Raw genomic sequence first — 15,927 nt, 5'->3', positions numbered from 1 at the left:
TGTCAGGAAACAGAATATCAAAGATTTGCCACACTGAAGTCTGAAGCTAAACTCAGCACGTTGTTATTTTCTCAACTTTGTCCTGCTGCTTATGGTTTGATTTTTCAAGTAATAAAATACTTCTGGCTCAAATGATTAATGACATACTTCAGATTTCAAAACACACACACTCTGTCTCAATCTTTTTTGTGGAGATTCTTCACATTGAAATTCTTTACTGAATTAAAGAGTTCAGCTATAACTCCCTCTAAGCTTTATTCAATCACTTGTCATCCCTCCTCTTTCCCAAACAAAACAGCTTTCAACACTTCCCTGTGGGACATTTCTTTTGGTTTTCTTTAGGATGTGGTACTGTCTATGTATTTTTCTCAGCAAGAAAGGTAACATTAAAAAGTTAAGCAGTACTAGGGTCAATCTGCGCAAAATGTAAATATATTAAAGTTGGCAGACCAAGGAATCTTTACTCTCTTTACCAGGCCTCCTCTGAAGCACTTTTCCATATGCTGTTCCTGTCTTCTGTAATTGTCCCATTATTAACCCTCTACTTTTAAATGTGTTTTCTGACCTCTTTCTCTTCCTTCAGTCTTCTTCCAAAACTCAGCACCTCTTACTTTCTTCATCTCTCACTGTTTCCCTTACTCCATTCCGTCCTAAACAGTTCACAACACTTTTCCCTCATTGTCTCCTCTCAATTTTTACCCACAACATCTCTGAACATCTCTGAACACAAGACAGCCTAGTTTACTCCATTTTTCAATTTCTCCGTCCCCTCTTCCAAAACATATCATGGTTCTTCCTTCTCCATTCATTTTTTTTTTTGTTTTTGCTTTAATTTCAAATCTTAACCGCAGACCCTGACCCTCTTAATGAAAAGGGTGGTTAACCCACTCACTGGGCACAGCACAACTTACTCAGTCATTAAGTACATAGTCTTCTGTGTTTTCCTTTTTTTTTCAGAGGTTTCAGGTGGTCAACAGGCTCTCTGCTCCACACTAGACCTATGTGTATTTGTGTGTGTGTGTGTGTGTGTGTGTGTGTAGTTTCAGTGGAGGTCTGTGGGCTTGTTGGTGGCCACTAAGCCACAGGATGACAGATTTACTGTAATATGCACCATAGATAATTCTCCTCTTTGTATTTGTTTGTTCCCACTTCACCCTCAGTTTCCTTCTCCTGGGCTTTTCCCCCACCTCCGCACTCTTTCCGTATTTTTGACTTTAATGGTAAAAAAATCAGCTTGTGCCACTTCTCCGCTCTCCACTACATCTTGGTTTTTAATTTTTGCCTCCCCTCTCCTCCCAACCTTGTTGTTTGGTCAACTTCTCTTCAGCTTGGCATCTAGCAAAGTCAAGTTTTATAGTGTTTTGCAGTGTGTAGGTTTTTTTTTCCAGCTGCTGCTTTGGTTGTATATTTGTGATAGAAAACCAGCTAGAAGTTATGTGAATAGTGTCAAAATTAAATAAACATAAAAGACCATACATGTAGAATAAAGCATGGTGGTCACTGAGCACAGTTTCAGTGAGTTGTGAAGTCTGTCTGTCTCTCAGTCTGTCTTCTTCCTCACTCTTGGTTGTCCCTTCTACAGGATATGAGCTCATGCCTAAATTGAAATGTAGTCTGCCTGAAATGCTGACGTTATTTCCAAGACTGTTCTCAATCAGAGATATTTTGAAGTATAGAGGTTGACAAGATGGTTACAGTCTGGATCTTGTTCTCAACTTTGCATATTTGTTTTAACTACTTCACCCAAAATACAGAGTGCTCTGTCATTTACAAACAACCCCCCTCCAATCTTGAGAAAGTATGTCTCTCTGATGTGTTTATTTAGAGCAGACATTAAATGCTTACACAGACACTGTTCTTCTGTGGTAGTTGCTCAACAGATATTTTCTTTGCTGTATGTGAATAGCTCCCAGGCACTTCTCCCCTTTGCCCTGGCTGCTTAAACTCTAGTTAGTTGCAGATGACTGAGAAAAGATTTAGGGCCTTCATTAAGCTTCAGACAGCACCTGCACTCACTCCCTATAAAACTCTACATGGTTCAACTGTTTGCATCCCACCCTCAATGCAGGTGGTTCAGTCTTGCATGCTGCCACTGCATGTAACCACAGGGTGGTACCATAGGAAGACAGGGAGGTCTACGAAAATAGAAGCCTAGATTGAGATAGAGATGGGAAAGGGATGAAGAGGGCAAAGGCAGGATTCATGATAGGCCAGCAGACCCCCAGGATGTGGGAGAGGATGTGTGGATTATTTCCAGCAACAAAAGCCATTAGCCTCTGGAAGGACTTCAGAGACTGGCGCTATTTAATCTTGGGATTGGGAGGTATGTGGGCCCCAGTCATTGGGATGAAGCCAAGCAAAGTTTTTGTGCAGTGCCCTAGTGGAAACAGCAGGAGAGGAGGGGCTTTAGGCCAAGGAGCAGTAGCAAGGGGGCATGAAACTGTTGTAGTGTGATACAGAGAAGGGAGGGTGAAGGCAAAGTAAGGGGGAATCACAGCGCCGTGAAGTTTTTACACTGAGATACGGAGAGGGAGGGCAGGAAAACGAAGATTAAGAAGTCAAGTAAGGGCAGGTCTGCATTCAAGGGCTGTGCCACGTACACTGTGCACCCACAAGGCTTTCTGCCACGTGCACACACAAACACAAAGAGGACTAGGCTCACACAAATGTTGCTTCCAGGGCATTAAGCCAGGCAGCAGTCTGGAGGATTTTGCATAACCAAATTTAGTTTATTTTGTGTAAAAGTTAAACCATCAGTCTGTTATATTTCCTGCATAATCCTTATACTCCACTTTGGCTCTAAGAGTTGAAGTTATTAATGGATGCAGATATCCCGCATCAGGCATATTTTTTGCCGAGCAATAGATTTTCTTTTTGTCTTGTCCACATTTTCTTGTTGTCTTTTCGTCAGTTTCCATGACAAACCGGACACAGAGGGTGGGGGTGGGGGGTTTAGAAGCTCTGCTGTGTGAACCTCTTCCAGAGCTATTAGTAAAACTTTCAAGACTGATAAGGGAGAGGAACAAAAATACAATATGGTTAAACATTGAATGAGAGGAAACAAGAGGAGAAAAGAGTTGAAAGCATTGAACACAGTAGGGGAATCCCTAAAAGTTACTCCTGTTTCCAGTCCTTTTTTTAAAAAGCTCTTTGTCCTGCGAGATTGAAGGACATGGGAAAGTTGTAAACTGAAGCTGTAAATACTAATGAATCTGCTCCCAGTTGTCATGGTCGGACCACTCGCTGTTTACTGAGTAGTAGCTATTAGTAATGTGTCTTTTTTTTCCTCTGCCTTAGCTCATACACTTTTTTTTTCTGTTTCTATTTGGATGTGCAATCTCTTAACTGCATCACAACCACGTTATTTGGTTCCGACTGGGAGTGACAGGAAGGGCACGGCATTTCCTTGCGCTTTTTGAAGCTGAGGTCAATGAGTCCTGAAGTGTTGGCTGAACTTGATAGGCCTAATCAGAGATGCATGGCCAAATATGAAGACATGTCTGACTGAAGGCCCAAAGAGCGAGAGAGTGGAAGTTTCCCTGCATTTGTTGAGAAATGACACAAGTGTTGAAACAGGCCTCCGAGTAGTGCGGGTGATGTGGGTTTTGTTTTGCTCCACTGTAGACAGGCAGATTCCTGTGCTTGTTTTTGTATGAATGCACGTATTGTTCAAATAATGGGGTTAAGGATGTGTGCCATGGGATTACATCATAGGAATGCCACACACATCATTTGTCACTGCCTGTTATCTTCTTCTCAGGTGAGGTTTTGTTTTTCGCTACCATGTTATTTGGTTAAATCGTCAGAGCTTTAATCAAGTCACATTTACTGTATGTTATGTCCCTTGATGTTGCTGTTTTGGTGACGGGAAGGGAGGGCCTCTCTACACCACTTGATGGCGGGCTCAGATAAACCCAGAACCACGTAAAAATATCTCTCAGCATGTCTCACTGCACCTTTATTACCAGCTTCCTTGATTATCACAGTTTTATTCAAGCAGAATAACTTAAGCACACTGCACAACTTGCCAACCCATAAACATCTTTACAGCATAGTTTTGGCAACATAGTTTTTCATAGTCTCCCAAAGGATATCTATGAGTGTCCACAGTTTTACATTTACCATTGTGTTTTATTCCTCTAACACAACTACCATCCCATGCAAGGTGGCAGCCTGCAAGAAGTGGACAAAAAATGAATCATGTAGTTAAACTTGCAATTCCACTTGCAGTACAACCAAACTATGTAGCCATATAACTGTCACAGGCACAAGGTAAAAAATATGACTGCTATGTACCTCTTGACCTCTCTTAGTGGCACTGGAGGATTTTCAGGCTGACTTCAGTTGACTGCATTGTTTGTTTATGAGCTTGCAGGATGTTGCATTGGTCATTGGTCCCTGTTGGGAGGAAGTAGTGAGCTGTTGTTCCTGGGGGGGGGGGGGACTTAGTACCCTTCAGGATAATCCCCTGCTGAACTGGAACCCTCCAGTGCACTACCAGTTCTTTTTCATCTTTTATAGGGCCAGACCAGTAGGTTTGTATGTTTTAAACCATTAACTAGAAATTGCATACTCTCACCATTACTGCTGACCATTTCCCAAAGTGTAGCACAGGTTTTTAGATTGATTTACCCTCTCCTGCAGAGACACTGGGTTCGCTTTATTTCAGCGCCAGAAAAATTGTTCTTTCATTACATTATTCCCACATGGCGACACAACTGCAAGAAAAATAAAATATCTATTTCAAACATTTAAAAAATGCAAAAGCAAACAAGAAATTCACACTGCTGCTCTGTTCAGCTTGTTTTTTCCATTAATAAAGCATGTGAATTGCATGGCACCTTATCAATTCTTACCCAATGTGTTATAAACATAAATACACACATATTTTCAGTTATGAACTATAAACTTAAAATAAATAAAATTTGAATCATTCAAAACCGACAGCATTTAAAAGATAAAGGTGATCATTAAGGAAAGGTCATTAACTTGCGGGGTGGGGGGGGGCATCACTGTTTGTTACTCTCTAAAATGTCTCTAAAGTACAGTAAATGAAATATAACAGCAGTCCACAAAATGCCAATAAAAAGATGTTAATCTTAACCTGCTCTAGTTTCCAGCATCAGTCACAGTCTTTCGCCTCATTGCCTATGATTCCCCATCACTTTGCACCCTTACTGAATTGCACCTCCTGCCTCCTTGTTGACCTGTGCCGCTCCCTTTCTCTCTGTTCTTCCTTACTCCATTTCTTTCCCGGTCCTCCCACTGCTTGTCCTCCCCACTTCCGTCTGATGTCTCAGTGGATTTCTTGCCTTTCTGCTCTCCTCTCCAGTTTGATCTGTGAAGTAACCCTAGAAGTGTGCGACACAGACTCTGCTCTTTCAGGAGGTAGTTAGGAGTATTGAGGGTGGGGAGGTTGGGGGCGTGGGGGGTCGTGTTTTTTTGGCACAGGAGACAGCTGTTAATCAAATTGTCAAGGATGAGGTGCTTCTTTCTTCCCGCCTTGAGTGGATCTCCCTCTCTTCTGTATTGCCGCACAAAAGAGACAGAAGCTGAAAAGACGGCTCTGCGTGCCTGCACCTGGACAGAAGGAGAGGGAGTGTCCTGTGGACACTTTGAAAGTGATTGCAAGATTTTTAGGTGAACTTTATTTATTTTTCTCTTCAGTTTCCCCTTTTCCTCTATTCACTTCCTGTCAAACAGACATGGGACACCCACGGGAAACCTCACAAGCACTGGCTACTGCTATTCATCTTCTCTTGCTTCCTTGTCTCTCTTTGGTCAGACCTTTCTCTGTTCCCTTAATGAAGATAGCAGGGTCAAGTTAAGCAAGTGTTTTGTTATTGCGGGGACATTCCTTTCCAGTTATCTTGGGCCTCTCAGCTTCCCCTCTCTATCTGCAGTATTGACTTACCTGTTCTGCTATAGTACCTTTTCACACATGCAGGAGCCATCTTTTAACTCTTCCCCTGCTTTACAGGAAAATATTGTACATTTTTAGTGTAAACACACACCTCCAATAATGACTGGGTAGCAACATATGCAATACAGTTTTTGAAATGTCTATCAATCAACCATTTCTCGGGTGTGTTTGCAGCATTGCTCAAATTTATAGTCACCGTCATATATGCTGTCTTGTCCCCAGGTGCCAAATGTGCAGCAATTATAGTGGGTGGTTGGTGAGTGATGGTGTGTCGCTTGGAACTGCCCTAAGATGTGAACCTGCTAGCAACAGTTGGCATATAGTACTACATTTAACAGTAACACAGACACACTGTGCCATAACTCTGGATTAGGTGCTGCAGCAAAGCAGGCCTGTCAGTGCACACCCACTCTCCTAACTAATGGATGAGTCCATAGGTCCCATTCAGTGGAAAGATGGATAGGTCCATTGTATGCTGTAGGGGACGCTGCTGCTGTTGGTGTGCTACCTAGGATGTCTATGTGTGTGGTTTTGCAGCCTAGGGGCTAGGGGGTAATTTCATTTCTCTGTGCAAAGTCAGACGATTTAATCTCTATAGAACGCCTGTGCTGAACCGGCCAAAATGAGACATTTGAAACAAAGTGCTGTGAAATGCTTTTGGTAATGCTTCCGATGTCTGTGTTTGCTTTTATCAATGCGGAACGAGCTGTGCTCCAAGCTGGTCTCATAGTTGCTGCCATAAAAGGCTGTTTTTGGCCATGCTAGTGACATGGCTCTGTGAATTGTATTGTCAGGTCTGTCAGGTGGTCTGCTGATTGGCCAGGCCACACATTTCCTTCAAAATGACTTGTATTGTATTTGGCTGAAATGTGATTCATTATTAAGTATTAATGAGTGTTGAAAGGATGCATCATTTCACTTCACTGATCCCCTCAGCACCATTAAGCCAAGGTTTATATAATTTACCCTGTGAAATATTTTACCCCAACTTTTGGTTCTTGTTTTCTGCACGCATCTTCCACTACCAAATCTGTCTCAAAGGACAAGGCTAGTAATATTCTTTATTTCCCTTATTGTGAATAAACCATTTGAAAAGACTCTACTGAGCTCCATTGATGTCCAAATATTAAGGCACATCAGTTTATTTTATCCTACAATATGACTAAGGGTGGGGATCACAAAGAACCTTATGATACGATGCGTTACGCGATACATGGGCCATGATACCAATAATATCACAATACGATTCTGTGATAATCCAAATATTTATTATAGCATGGCAATTCTGATTTAGAAAATAATTTAGCTTAAACATAAAAATAAAAACTTTACAGTTATATTGTGACCTATTTTTAAAAGTTGATTGTACTTGACAGTGAGAAGAAATATTACTTGCAGACAAATAATTTTCCTTGTACGTTAACACCTGTTTTTTCTTATTTTACCTTGTTACCTTTGTATTTATCAAAGTGATTTTAACGTTTATGTGCTGTTGTATTATTATGTAAGTTGGTGGTTGCAAACACCTTTAACCCACACTGTGTTTCAGCTGCAGGGTCTTGTCTGAAACTTTTGTAGATGAAGAGACAGCTCTGCTCTTGTCGGCTAATTTCACTTCGATTTAGCCTTCATCCATCTTTCCATTCTGTCAAACACTTCTTATACGGCCTTAAAGTACTGAGTGATCTCAATTTCTCCACATCGTCTCATTTTCCAATGTTACATAAGAGAGAGGAAAAAATGACGATTTATTATCCTGCAGGCAAGAAAATGTATGATATTATAGCCTTGTGAAAGAGAAAAGAGAGCCTCCAATGGGATGTGCATGTTAATAGCTATGATAATCCTTTACAACGCTTATTTAGTGAGTATTTGTTAGCTTCTCACTTATATGCTTTTGTTATTCACCCGTCGACTACCGCACTCTTGTTTTATAGACCGGGTTTATCTGACATCTGATATTTAAAGTGAGTTCCACCACCCTGAACTCATCATTGTCCATACCTGTCTAGAGTGGTAAAGACAGCCGCCACAGGAAGTAAACAAAACACAGCTGTTGTTGTGGTCTCCAGTATAACAGCAGTATACCAACATTTATCCACATAAAGAGAGCTTACATTAAATTCTAGACAAATAGGGGTCCATGCTGTTTAAATTGTTTCCCTCCTCCACCATCTTGGACGTAGATGCAAGCACACACACACATACACATACACACAGACACACACACTCACACATATACACTCACAAGAACATTCCTCTGGAGTGACATCAGTTTTTGGATTCTTTACTAAACAAGGAGCAAACTGCACTGTGGATTGTTGTGGATCATTATTAGGTGGATGGATCAGACATCTGTTATCACTTCCCAGCTGATATGGATTCAAAGTGGATTTGCTGAAAGTATGTGGGTGTGTGTCCATGTCTGTGCCTGTGACTTTCTGTTGGTTAATGTGGGTTTTACATTATGCCTTCAGCTTATATAGTTGTTATCTTTTTTATTAAATCTCTGTGCACACCAAATATTGTTCGTAATTTCATCAGGTTCTGACCTGCTTTGATACCACCAGTGTGATATATATACCAGTGAGAATAATAGGAATGTTTTTTACTCTAAGTACTTGACAGCAGTTTAAAAACTAACGTTGAAACACACCGCTTAGTTTTCATGCGTTGGCACAACAAAGCCTCAACCGAGTGGCAGAGTTGACTCCCAGTTCCTGATGACCTCTGATATCTTTTTATTTAGCTATTTATTTTCAGGCTCTGATGCAATGTCGTGTATGTGGGTGGGGTGGCTCTCTGGGGGCCCCAGCTTGGCCCTTGTTCATGTGATCAGGCCCTACATGGAGTGGCATTTGTCCTGGCCCTGTGGGGCCCTGTCTGGGAGCAGAGAGCTGATCTGCAGCCAGCCTGGAATGCCAGACATTTGAAGTCAGACTTGTTAAAAAAGAACGAAGGGTGGTAGGAGTTTGGTCAAATAGACCCCTGTGTCTAAAATAGCCCACAGACTCTGTCCGAGAGGGAGGGAAAATGAGACAAAGCTTCTTCCCGTAAGCTGACATTAAGAAAGGCCAGTCTGCGCCAACCCAAATTTTGAGTGCTTGTTGTTTTCCATTTGCCTTTTGTCTATCTCCTTACCTGTCTGTCATTGTGTCTTAAAGGGCTTTGCCCACATGTTTCTGCACGGGCATGTGGTTATGTGCAAAACGTGTTAAAATTTCCCCATCAAATCGATCTTGTGTCAGAGTGGTTCAGCAGCAGATCCACAAATATCACACCAGGGAGTTAACACTGCACTTGGAGAAACAGCAAAACTTGATGACAAACAAGAGTATGTGCTCTCTTCCTATTCTGTTTTGTCATTTTCTCTCTTTCCATAATGTTTCTTACTCCTTTTCACACACCCACATCCTCAATTCCCTATTTTTATTTCTTTTGTCACATTTTAGCCCATCTGTCTTTGATTGTTTTTTTTAGTTTTATCACCTTTAATTAGTTTCTTGCTGCCACTCACGTTTACACATACCCTACACACTCACTCAGCACTCATCATCTTTTTTCCTCATTCCTATATCTCGTGGGGCTGTTTTACTGGTGTCTCAGCTATGAGCTGAGCTGGGCTGGGATGTCAATTACAGGACTATGATAGGGCTCCTGCTGCATTATGCATGGAAGTGTCCCACTGGGGGAAAAATGGCCTACAGCCAGGAACGATGGATGGGGAGATGGAAGGATAAATAATGGATGTAGAAATGGACAAGCTAATCACTATAGCAATCTGTGTCTTACTAAATTGAAAATTTGCCCTGGCCCTGACACCTCTGCAGCTCAGGGCCAAGTCACCGTGGGTGACTCAGAGTCGTGTGAGAAAGCACAGACAGGCTTTAATCAGTATTTTATTTTGTGCGATTCAGAGCCAGTAGGGGTTCCATGGTCAAAAAGGTCACCTCAGGTTTTTTTTCTAATACTTTTTGATACAGAAAGCCTCTCATCATTATGATCTTTGTCCATCCCTTTGTGGATGTGAAGCCAAAGCAATGTTTGTACATTTTTTAAATATGAAAACATAGTGAGCACCTTTTGGAGATTAGGCAAATTGGACACTCTAAATTGACCATAGGTGTCAGTGTGAGAGTGAATGGTTGTTTGTCTATATGTGTGGCTCTGTGATGGACTGGCTGGATCCATGAAAATAAGCACACAAGATCCAGTACATATAAAGGAAAAGGTAGAAAAAAAAATTACGGTTCAGTGTCCCGGAAATTAAAATATAATTTCTTTATTACAATCTTTAAAAGAACATGTCTGGTATTAATCTTTAAAGGGCAATTTGTTGCACAGTCACTGAAGCAGTCAATTAAAAAAAATGAACAGAATTCAAAGAGAGAGAGGGCATTACCAATTATTAATTCATCGATGCACGGAAGGTTGCATATAAACTTACATTTACATCAGTAAATACAAAGTTATGTACAGTCAACATGTTGAAGTAACCTTGAAGAAAGGGCATGGACCAAATTTATTTTTCAATAGACCTTTTGTTGGGTTCTCTAAAACAGATTTAACATCTGGACAAAATTAACTTGTAAAATAGGAAACTACTTAAAGTTTGGTTGTAGACTTCAGGACTACAGCCTACAACTTTCATGTTTGTTTCCATTTGGATGTTGGTTGTGTTTTGGTATGACACCATATTTGTGTGTAATCCTCCTCAACATCATCAACATCAAATTAGCTTCATTGGTGAGATGAAGATGTACTGTATGTATTGCCATGGACTCACAGCCTGTGGTGATGCAATGGTTCACTGAATTACACTAACCAAAGAAGTTGTTTTTGTTGCCTTTTGTGTCTGTCTTAAACTTGGCCTGGTAACTTATGCAACATATCTGATTAAGGGGTGGATGTATATCATCAGGAGAGCATTTTTCTTTTCACATATTTGTGACTTTCTCAAAAAAAAGGGTTGTTAATGGGTCAAATTTGGTTGTGAATGTTCGTGTTGGTGGAGGCATTTGCTTTTGAATCACTTCCCAGTTTAAGGCTGCATGTTTTTGCTGATGGAATTATTCTGCCTGTGTTTGATCTTCGCAGAACACAAACAATGTAACATTATTTGTTTGCTCCGTCCTCCATTTGAAAACAGGCAAAATCGAAACACTGCTATATTGAGAAACACAGAGAGAGTCATGTGGAGGTGATTGGCTTAATCAGCACAGTGGGACAATGGTATGAATATTATGGATTTTTGTTTACATCCAAAAGTTACGCACTACAGTTTTAAGTCACATTTACCAATTTGCAAAATACACACTTCGGCAACACTTTGTGCAAATGTAAAGACTTAATTTGATTTAAAACAGCAGTGAAACTGTAGACACACAAGCAATCATCCCCACAGCACACTTTACTCTCAGATCCATAGGGGAGAGATGAAGGTGCAGGCATTACATATGCCAGGATGTGTGTGAAAATCCTCCCATGCCTGTATCCCTGACATGTCCCTGATGTCAACTAATGTCACTCAGTGTATCAGCGGATGTGAAAGATGCTGTTGTTATTCATCTCCACCATGGTGGGATGACACTATTTGTCACTGTAGTAATGGATTCCGCCTCCCTCAGAGGAGCATGTGCAAGAGCCGTCTCTGAAAGACTGTCTTTGTGTTTCACACTCTTGCACACACAGACGCAGACAAATGCGCAGCTGGAACTGACAACAAAGGCATGCTTCTCCAATTGTGGTGGAATAAGATTAGACTACAAAAAAACACAAAAAACTCATAAGGCTAATGTTAGCATCCCCTGCTCCAGTGAGAGCCTTTGTTTGTGTAATCAGGAAAATGTGGGATTAGATTTGAAAAGCTGTCTCTGAAATGATGCCCTTAAGACCATGTTGTATGATGTTTACATTTTCCCTGCTTTCGATCTGATAAAGAGGCCCTCTGGGAAATGCGGACTACTTTTACTTGTTTTCAGATATCCAATGTAATTTTCCTCCAATATAGACAGTGGCAGACCTGGTCTAACCTATGCCTTTACTATGTTTTCCTCTGTAATTGTCTGAACATGTCACCATAATTAGGTTATGGCTAGTAAGTAAGGACACAAGATAACTTAAGATGCTTATCTTTCAGCAGTAGCACATTTTCCACCGTCCTATATTCCATCAGTGTCACTACTATGTGGGCTTACTGTACCATAGCTGTCGGAATGAACTGTCAATATTAGAGCTGAAGTAAATGTAGCTGGTGTGTCTCAGCAGTTGCAGATAAAGGACCGCACTGCATATATATTGCAGATGCACTATAAAGTCTCAAAAGAGACCCTAAAGACACACTGAGATCAGGCAAGTTGGCTCAGATTTTTCACACCGGTGTGTTTGCTGCAACTGGAGTCATAGGGTGGTTTGATTCTTTGAAAAAATGCTTTCAGTAGAGACCTGCAGTTCGCCATAAATTCTCCCACCAATGGCAGGTCGATGTTAGTTGGACACTTAAGATCTAGAGAGTGTGAAAGGAACCTTAGACAGTCTGGTGTTGTTATGTGGGCCACAGGAGTGAGAGAGACCATTCATTTGCACCTCTGTGACCTCTTTTCCATTCTTCTGTTGAAGAACAGCCTGCCTCTCACACAGAGTTGGCCCTAAGCCCCTCAGGACAACCAGAGCCTGTTACATAAGAAAGAAGTAAAGAATGCAACAGAGAAGTCTTCAGCCATGACCTTGGCTTTGACGGAGCACTTCAATTGATCATGTTCTACCAGTGCTGTTTCATGGCTATAAGACGTCATGTGTGCTGTATTCCTTTTTCCATTTGAAGTGGAGCGTATGAACATTTCGTGCAGTAGTTGTATTTTTTATTTTAGGTTTAATTGTACAATCTGCCGTTCACTTAGTCCACCCATATTTTGGTGTATTGACTTGACATTTGAACTTAAATTCATCGAGGGCAACAGAATTTGTGGAAGTGAAGTATCTTAACAATAGGTAACGATGACAGGACATTATTGCCTTGGAATAACGTTCCAGTTGTATATCCTTTCTTAACGCCAGCATGTTGGCTTGCTGGCAACCTGCTGTCAGATACTATGGAGTGGTGGGGTGTTGGCTCTAAAGTTCTATCTTTTTCAAAATCAGATATTGAAAATGGAAAACTATTATCCATTTACTGGAACATAGTCTTCACAAGTTCACATATGCTAACAATTTACCACACAATTTTGGTTGGCTCATCTCTTTGATAGTGTTCCTTTTGGCTTAAAAGTTTAATGAGGCTTTCGAATCTGTGTTAACATTAATAGTCCCTCATTCTTGGTCTTTTATATATTAGCATCTAAATAGTATACATATCTATTTGCATAAGAGAGCATTTACAAAAATGCCCATTTGCCATATTTGCATGAATTTCATATGCACTTTATTGACCCTTTTAAGACCATACATTTAAATTCCTTGAGAGAATTAACTGAATTGCACAATAAATGAATCATGGACATAATACATTACAGACTCTTGTAATTTTTTTTTAAATGTATACATATGTCAGACTTTGTTCTCAATCCCAAGATCTTGAAATGACAAAGATTTGGTTTATAATTATCTTTAATTGTAAAGGATCATGAAAACATCTAAACCCTCTTTAAGCCTAAAATTTACAGCGTCGCCTTGACGTCACAAACAACTAGAAGTGGGACCTATAAAATCACCCGCCTTTGATGCAGATTACAACAGTTGCACAAATCTTTCATTTCATTTATTTTGCCAATTGTGGGTTGACACTTTTGGTCCAGGAAACAATATGAACAATGTGTATTCTACTTTTGTGCAGGGCAATTTGGTTTGGCAGGAATGCTTGATGGGTAAGCTGCCCGTTGCTAAACATAACACAGAAGATGGAGAAAAGGGATAGGCCGTGAGTGACTCCCATACTTTGAGTGCACATGTGTTGGTTTGTCTTACTCGCTGCGTTCAGCCTAGGTTTTTATAATCATAGGTGTGGAACATTACCACAATAAAAATCTTGAAACATCTTCAGCAGTATACCGTGTGTCTTCATCTCGCCCTGGTTTTTATTTCCTCATAAACACCACTGTTTTTGTACTGTTTTAGTTCCCTCTTGTTATATATATGTATATAAGTATGTATATATATACATATATATATATATACTTGTCTTTCCCTGTCTTGATTGTAAAGACATTTCTATCCTGGTACCCTCTTATACTTTTTCTCACTTTTTCCTCCCTTTATTATCTGACTTCTTGATCTTTATTTGTCTTCCCCAGCCCCCACATAATCTTCCTGTCCCAGAGTGTGTTGTATGCTGATGGTCCTGGTTCTGGAGAGAATGGCCTTTCTCTGTGTGGGTCCAGGATTTGCCATGAAATTGCCCACTCCTGGTTTGGCCTGGTTATAGGAGCCAGAGACTGGACTGAGGAATGGATCAGCGAGGGCTTTGCCACATACCTAGAGGACATCATCTGGGCACAAGCACAACAAGTACAGTACCACTGTGGCCAAAACATTGTTGTACTACAGATATTTTATAAAAAAATTAATTTTAGCTTGTATGCTGAAACTACTACAGAGAGGTAGTCCCTCATGAGAAAGGGAAAACGTTAAATTAAAAACAACCTCAGGAAACATCAAGGTAATATTTGTTGATGTAGGACTTATTTTTTTTTCCTTGTCATTATATAAAAGTACTGCCATATGATATGATCCAGTACCTCCATACAACAACTTAGGGAAATGCAGGATGACATTCCAACCTCCCCTTTCCACTACTTCTGAGCCAGGATTTCCAAATGTTACCGTTGTGGGTGGACTGCATGTCAAGAGTTGGGCATGACATTACTGTAGTAAAATCATGAATCATAGAAGGAAAGAGTTTATAAAAACAAGCCAAATCCCAATGCAGAGAGCGGCGATCATGAAACAAAAACTTATTCTAAGAGGTCAGAGAAGTTGGCTCCGAAGAAATGAAAGGGTAAAGAAGTTCCTGAGCTCACCACAAAATGAAGCTACTAAGCTACTAAAATGTAAGAGGACTAAGCTGAGGCACACCAGAGTTTGCATAAAAGGTACTGCTGTGTACTTCTCAAAAAAATACATGCATTCTTAAATTTGGACATTCCCACTGCCAAGGGAGTCTGGTGCTCTGGTAATTAAGCCGACCTTAAAAAAACTGATAAACAACAGGACAAAGTAAGGAAGACAGTGTTGAGTTGATGGGAATCCCCGTGCTTGTAACACTAACTGCAGCTCTGATGTGGGAGTTGACGTGTGCACAGATTTAATCCTCCTTTCTGCTTTCCCACACTGTGGAAAGTTACGCAAAGGTTTTTCCTGTGTCTGCACTTTTAAATCATGTCACCCTGATGACCCTGATATAAGCCTGGCTCTGAAGTCTGATGTCTAAATCAATAGCAAATACTGACCAAAATAGTCATCAATACCTATTAAAAGTGCATTTGACTTATCATTCACTCAGTTTCTCTCTGTTTTTGCTGATGCTATTCACAATATTTATCTTTTCTTCCTCTCATTCCTGTGCCCTGCCTTTCTTTCACTTCCTTTAAATGATCCACGTCTCTCTTCCTCCAGCTCTCTGTAGAAGAGACCGCAGAACAGTCTGAGCTGAAGGCACTGCTGAGGTGGAGACGGCTGTCTGATGAGTTGCAGAACTCGGAGGAGGAACTTCAGATCCTCAGGTGTGTTTCTCTCAGTGGTTCAGCGTGTCTGTTTTAATTATCTCTTCTCTGTTGCCATTATGGTCAAAACAGGATGTAAAGTAGCACTGAACGCTGACATGAACTTCACCCCAGCAGTCAACATCTTCCTGTACCAGTAGCTTTGAGTGTAAAACCAGTATCGGTCCATTGCACTACGAACACTTCTTATGTGATTTGCAAGTATTTCTTACCACAACTGTATCGATGTTTTTGCCTGATACATTTTTACTCATCTTATTTTATTCCTGTTATAAAATATGCATTCGA

The 15,927-nt window shown here is 40.6% G+C and overlaps 1 protein-coding gene across 3 annotated transcripts in view; it reads left to right on the top strand.

Annotated features, from left to right (window-relative positions):
• Positions 1 to 15,927, top strand: part of aopep (aminopeptidase O (putative)) — a 73,206-nt gene that overhangs the window by 5,052 nt on the left and 52,227 nt on the right. For all 3 annotated transcript variants that reach the window (XM_058636061.1, XM_058636060.1, XM_058636062.1), the window contains exons 7-8: positions 14,212 to 14,425; positions 15,533 to 15,639. In XM_058636061.1, coding sequence (XP_058492044.1) covers positions 14,212 to 14,425; positions 15,533 to 15,639 — 321 coding nt within the window. The remainder of the gene's footprint in view (positions 1 to 14,211; positions 14,426 to 15,532; positions 15,640 to 15,927) is intronic.

This window comes from Solea solea, chromosome 8 (genome assembly GCF_958295425.1).
Source record: "Solea solea chromosome 8, fSolSol10.1, whole genome shotgun sequence".
Taxonomy (NCBI): Eukaryota; Metazoa; Chordata; class Actinopteri; order Pleuronectiformes; family Soleidae; genus Solea; species Solea solea.
The sequence above is the reverse complement of the archived record's forward strand: the minus strand, read 5'-3'. Positions and strand labels throughout refer to the sequence as shown.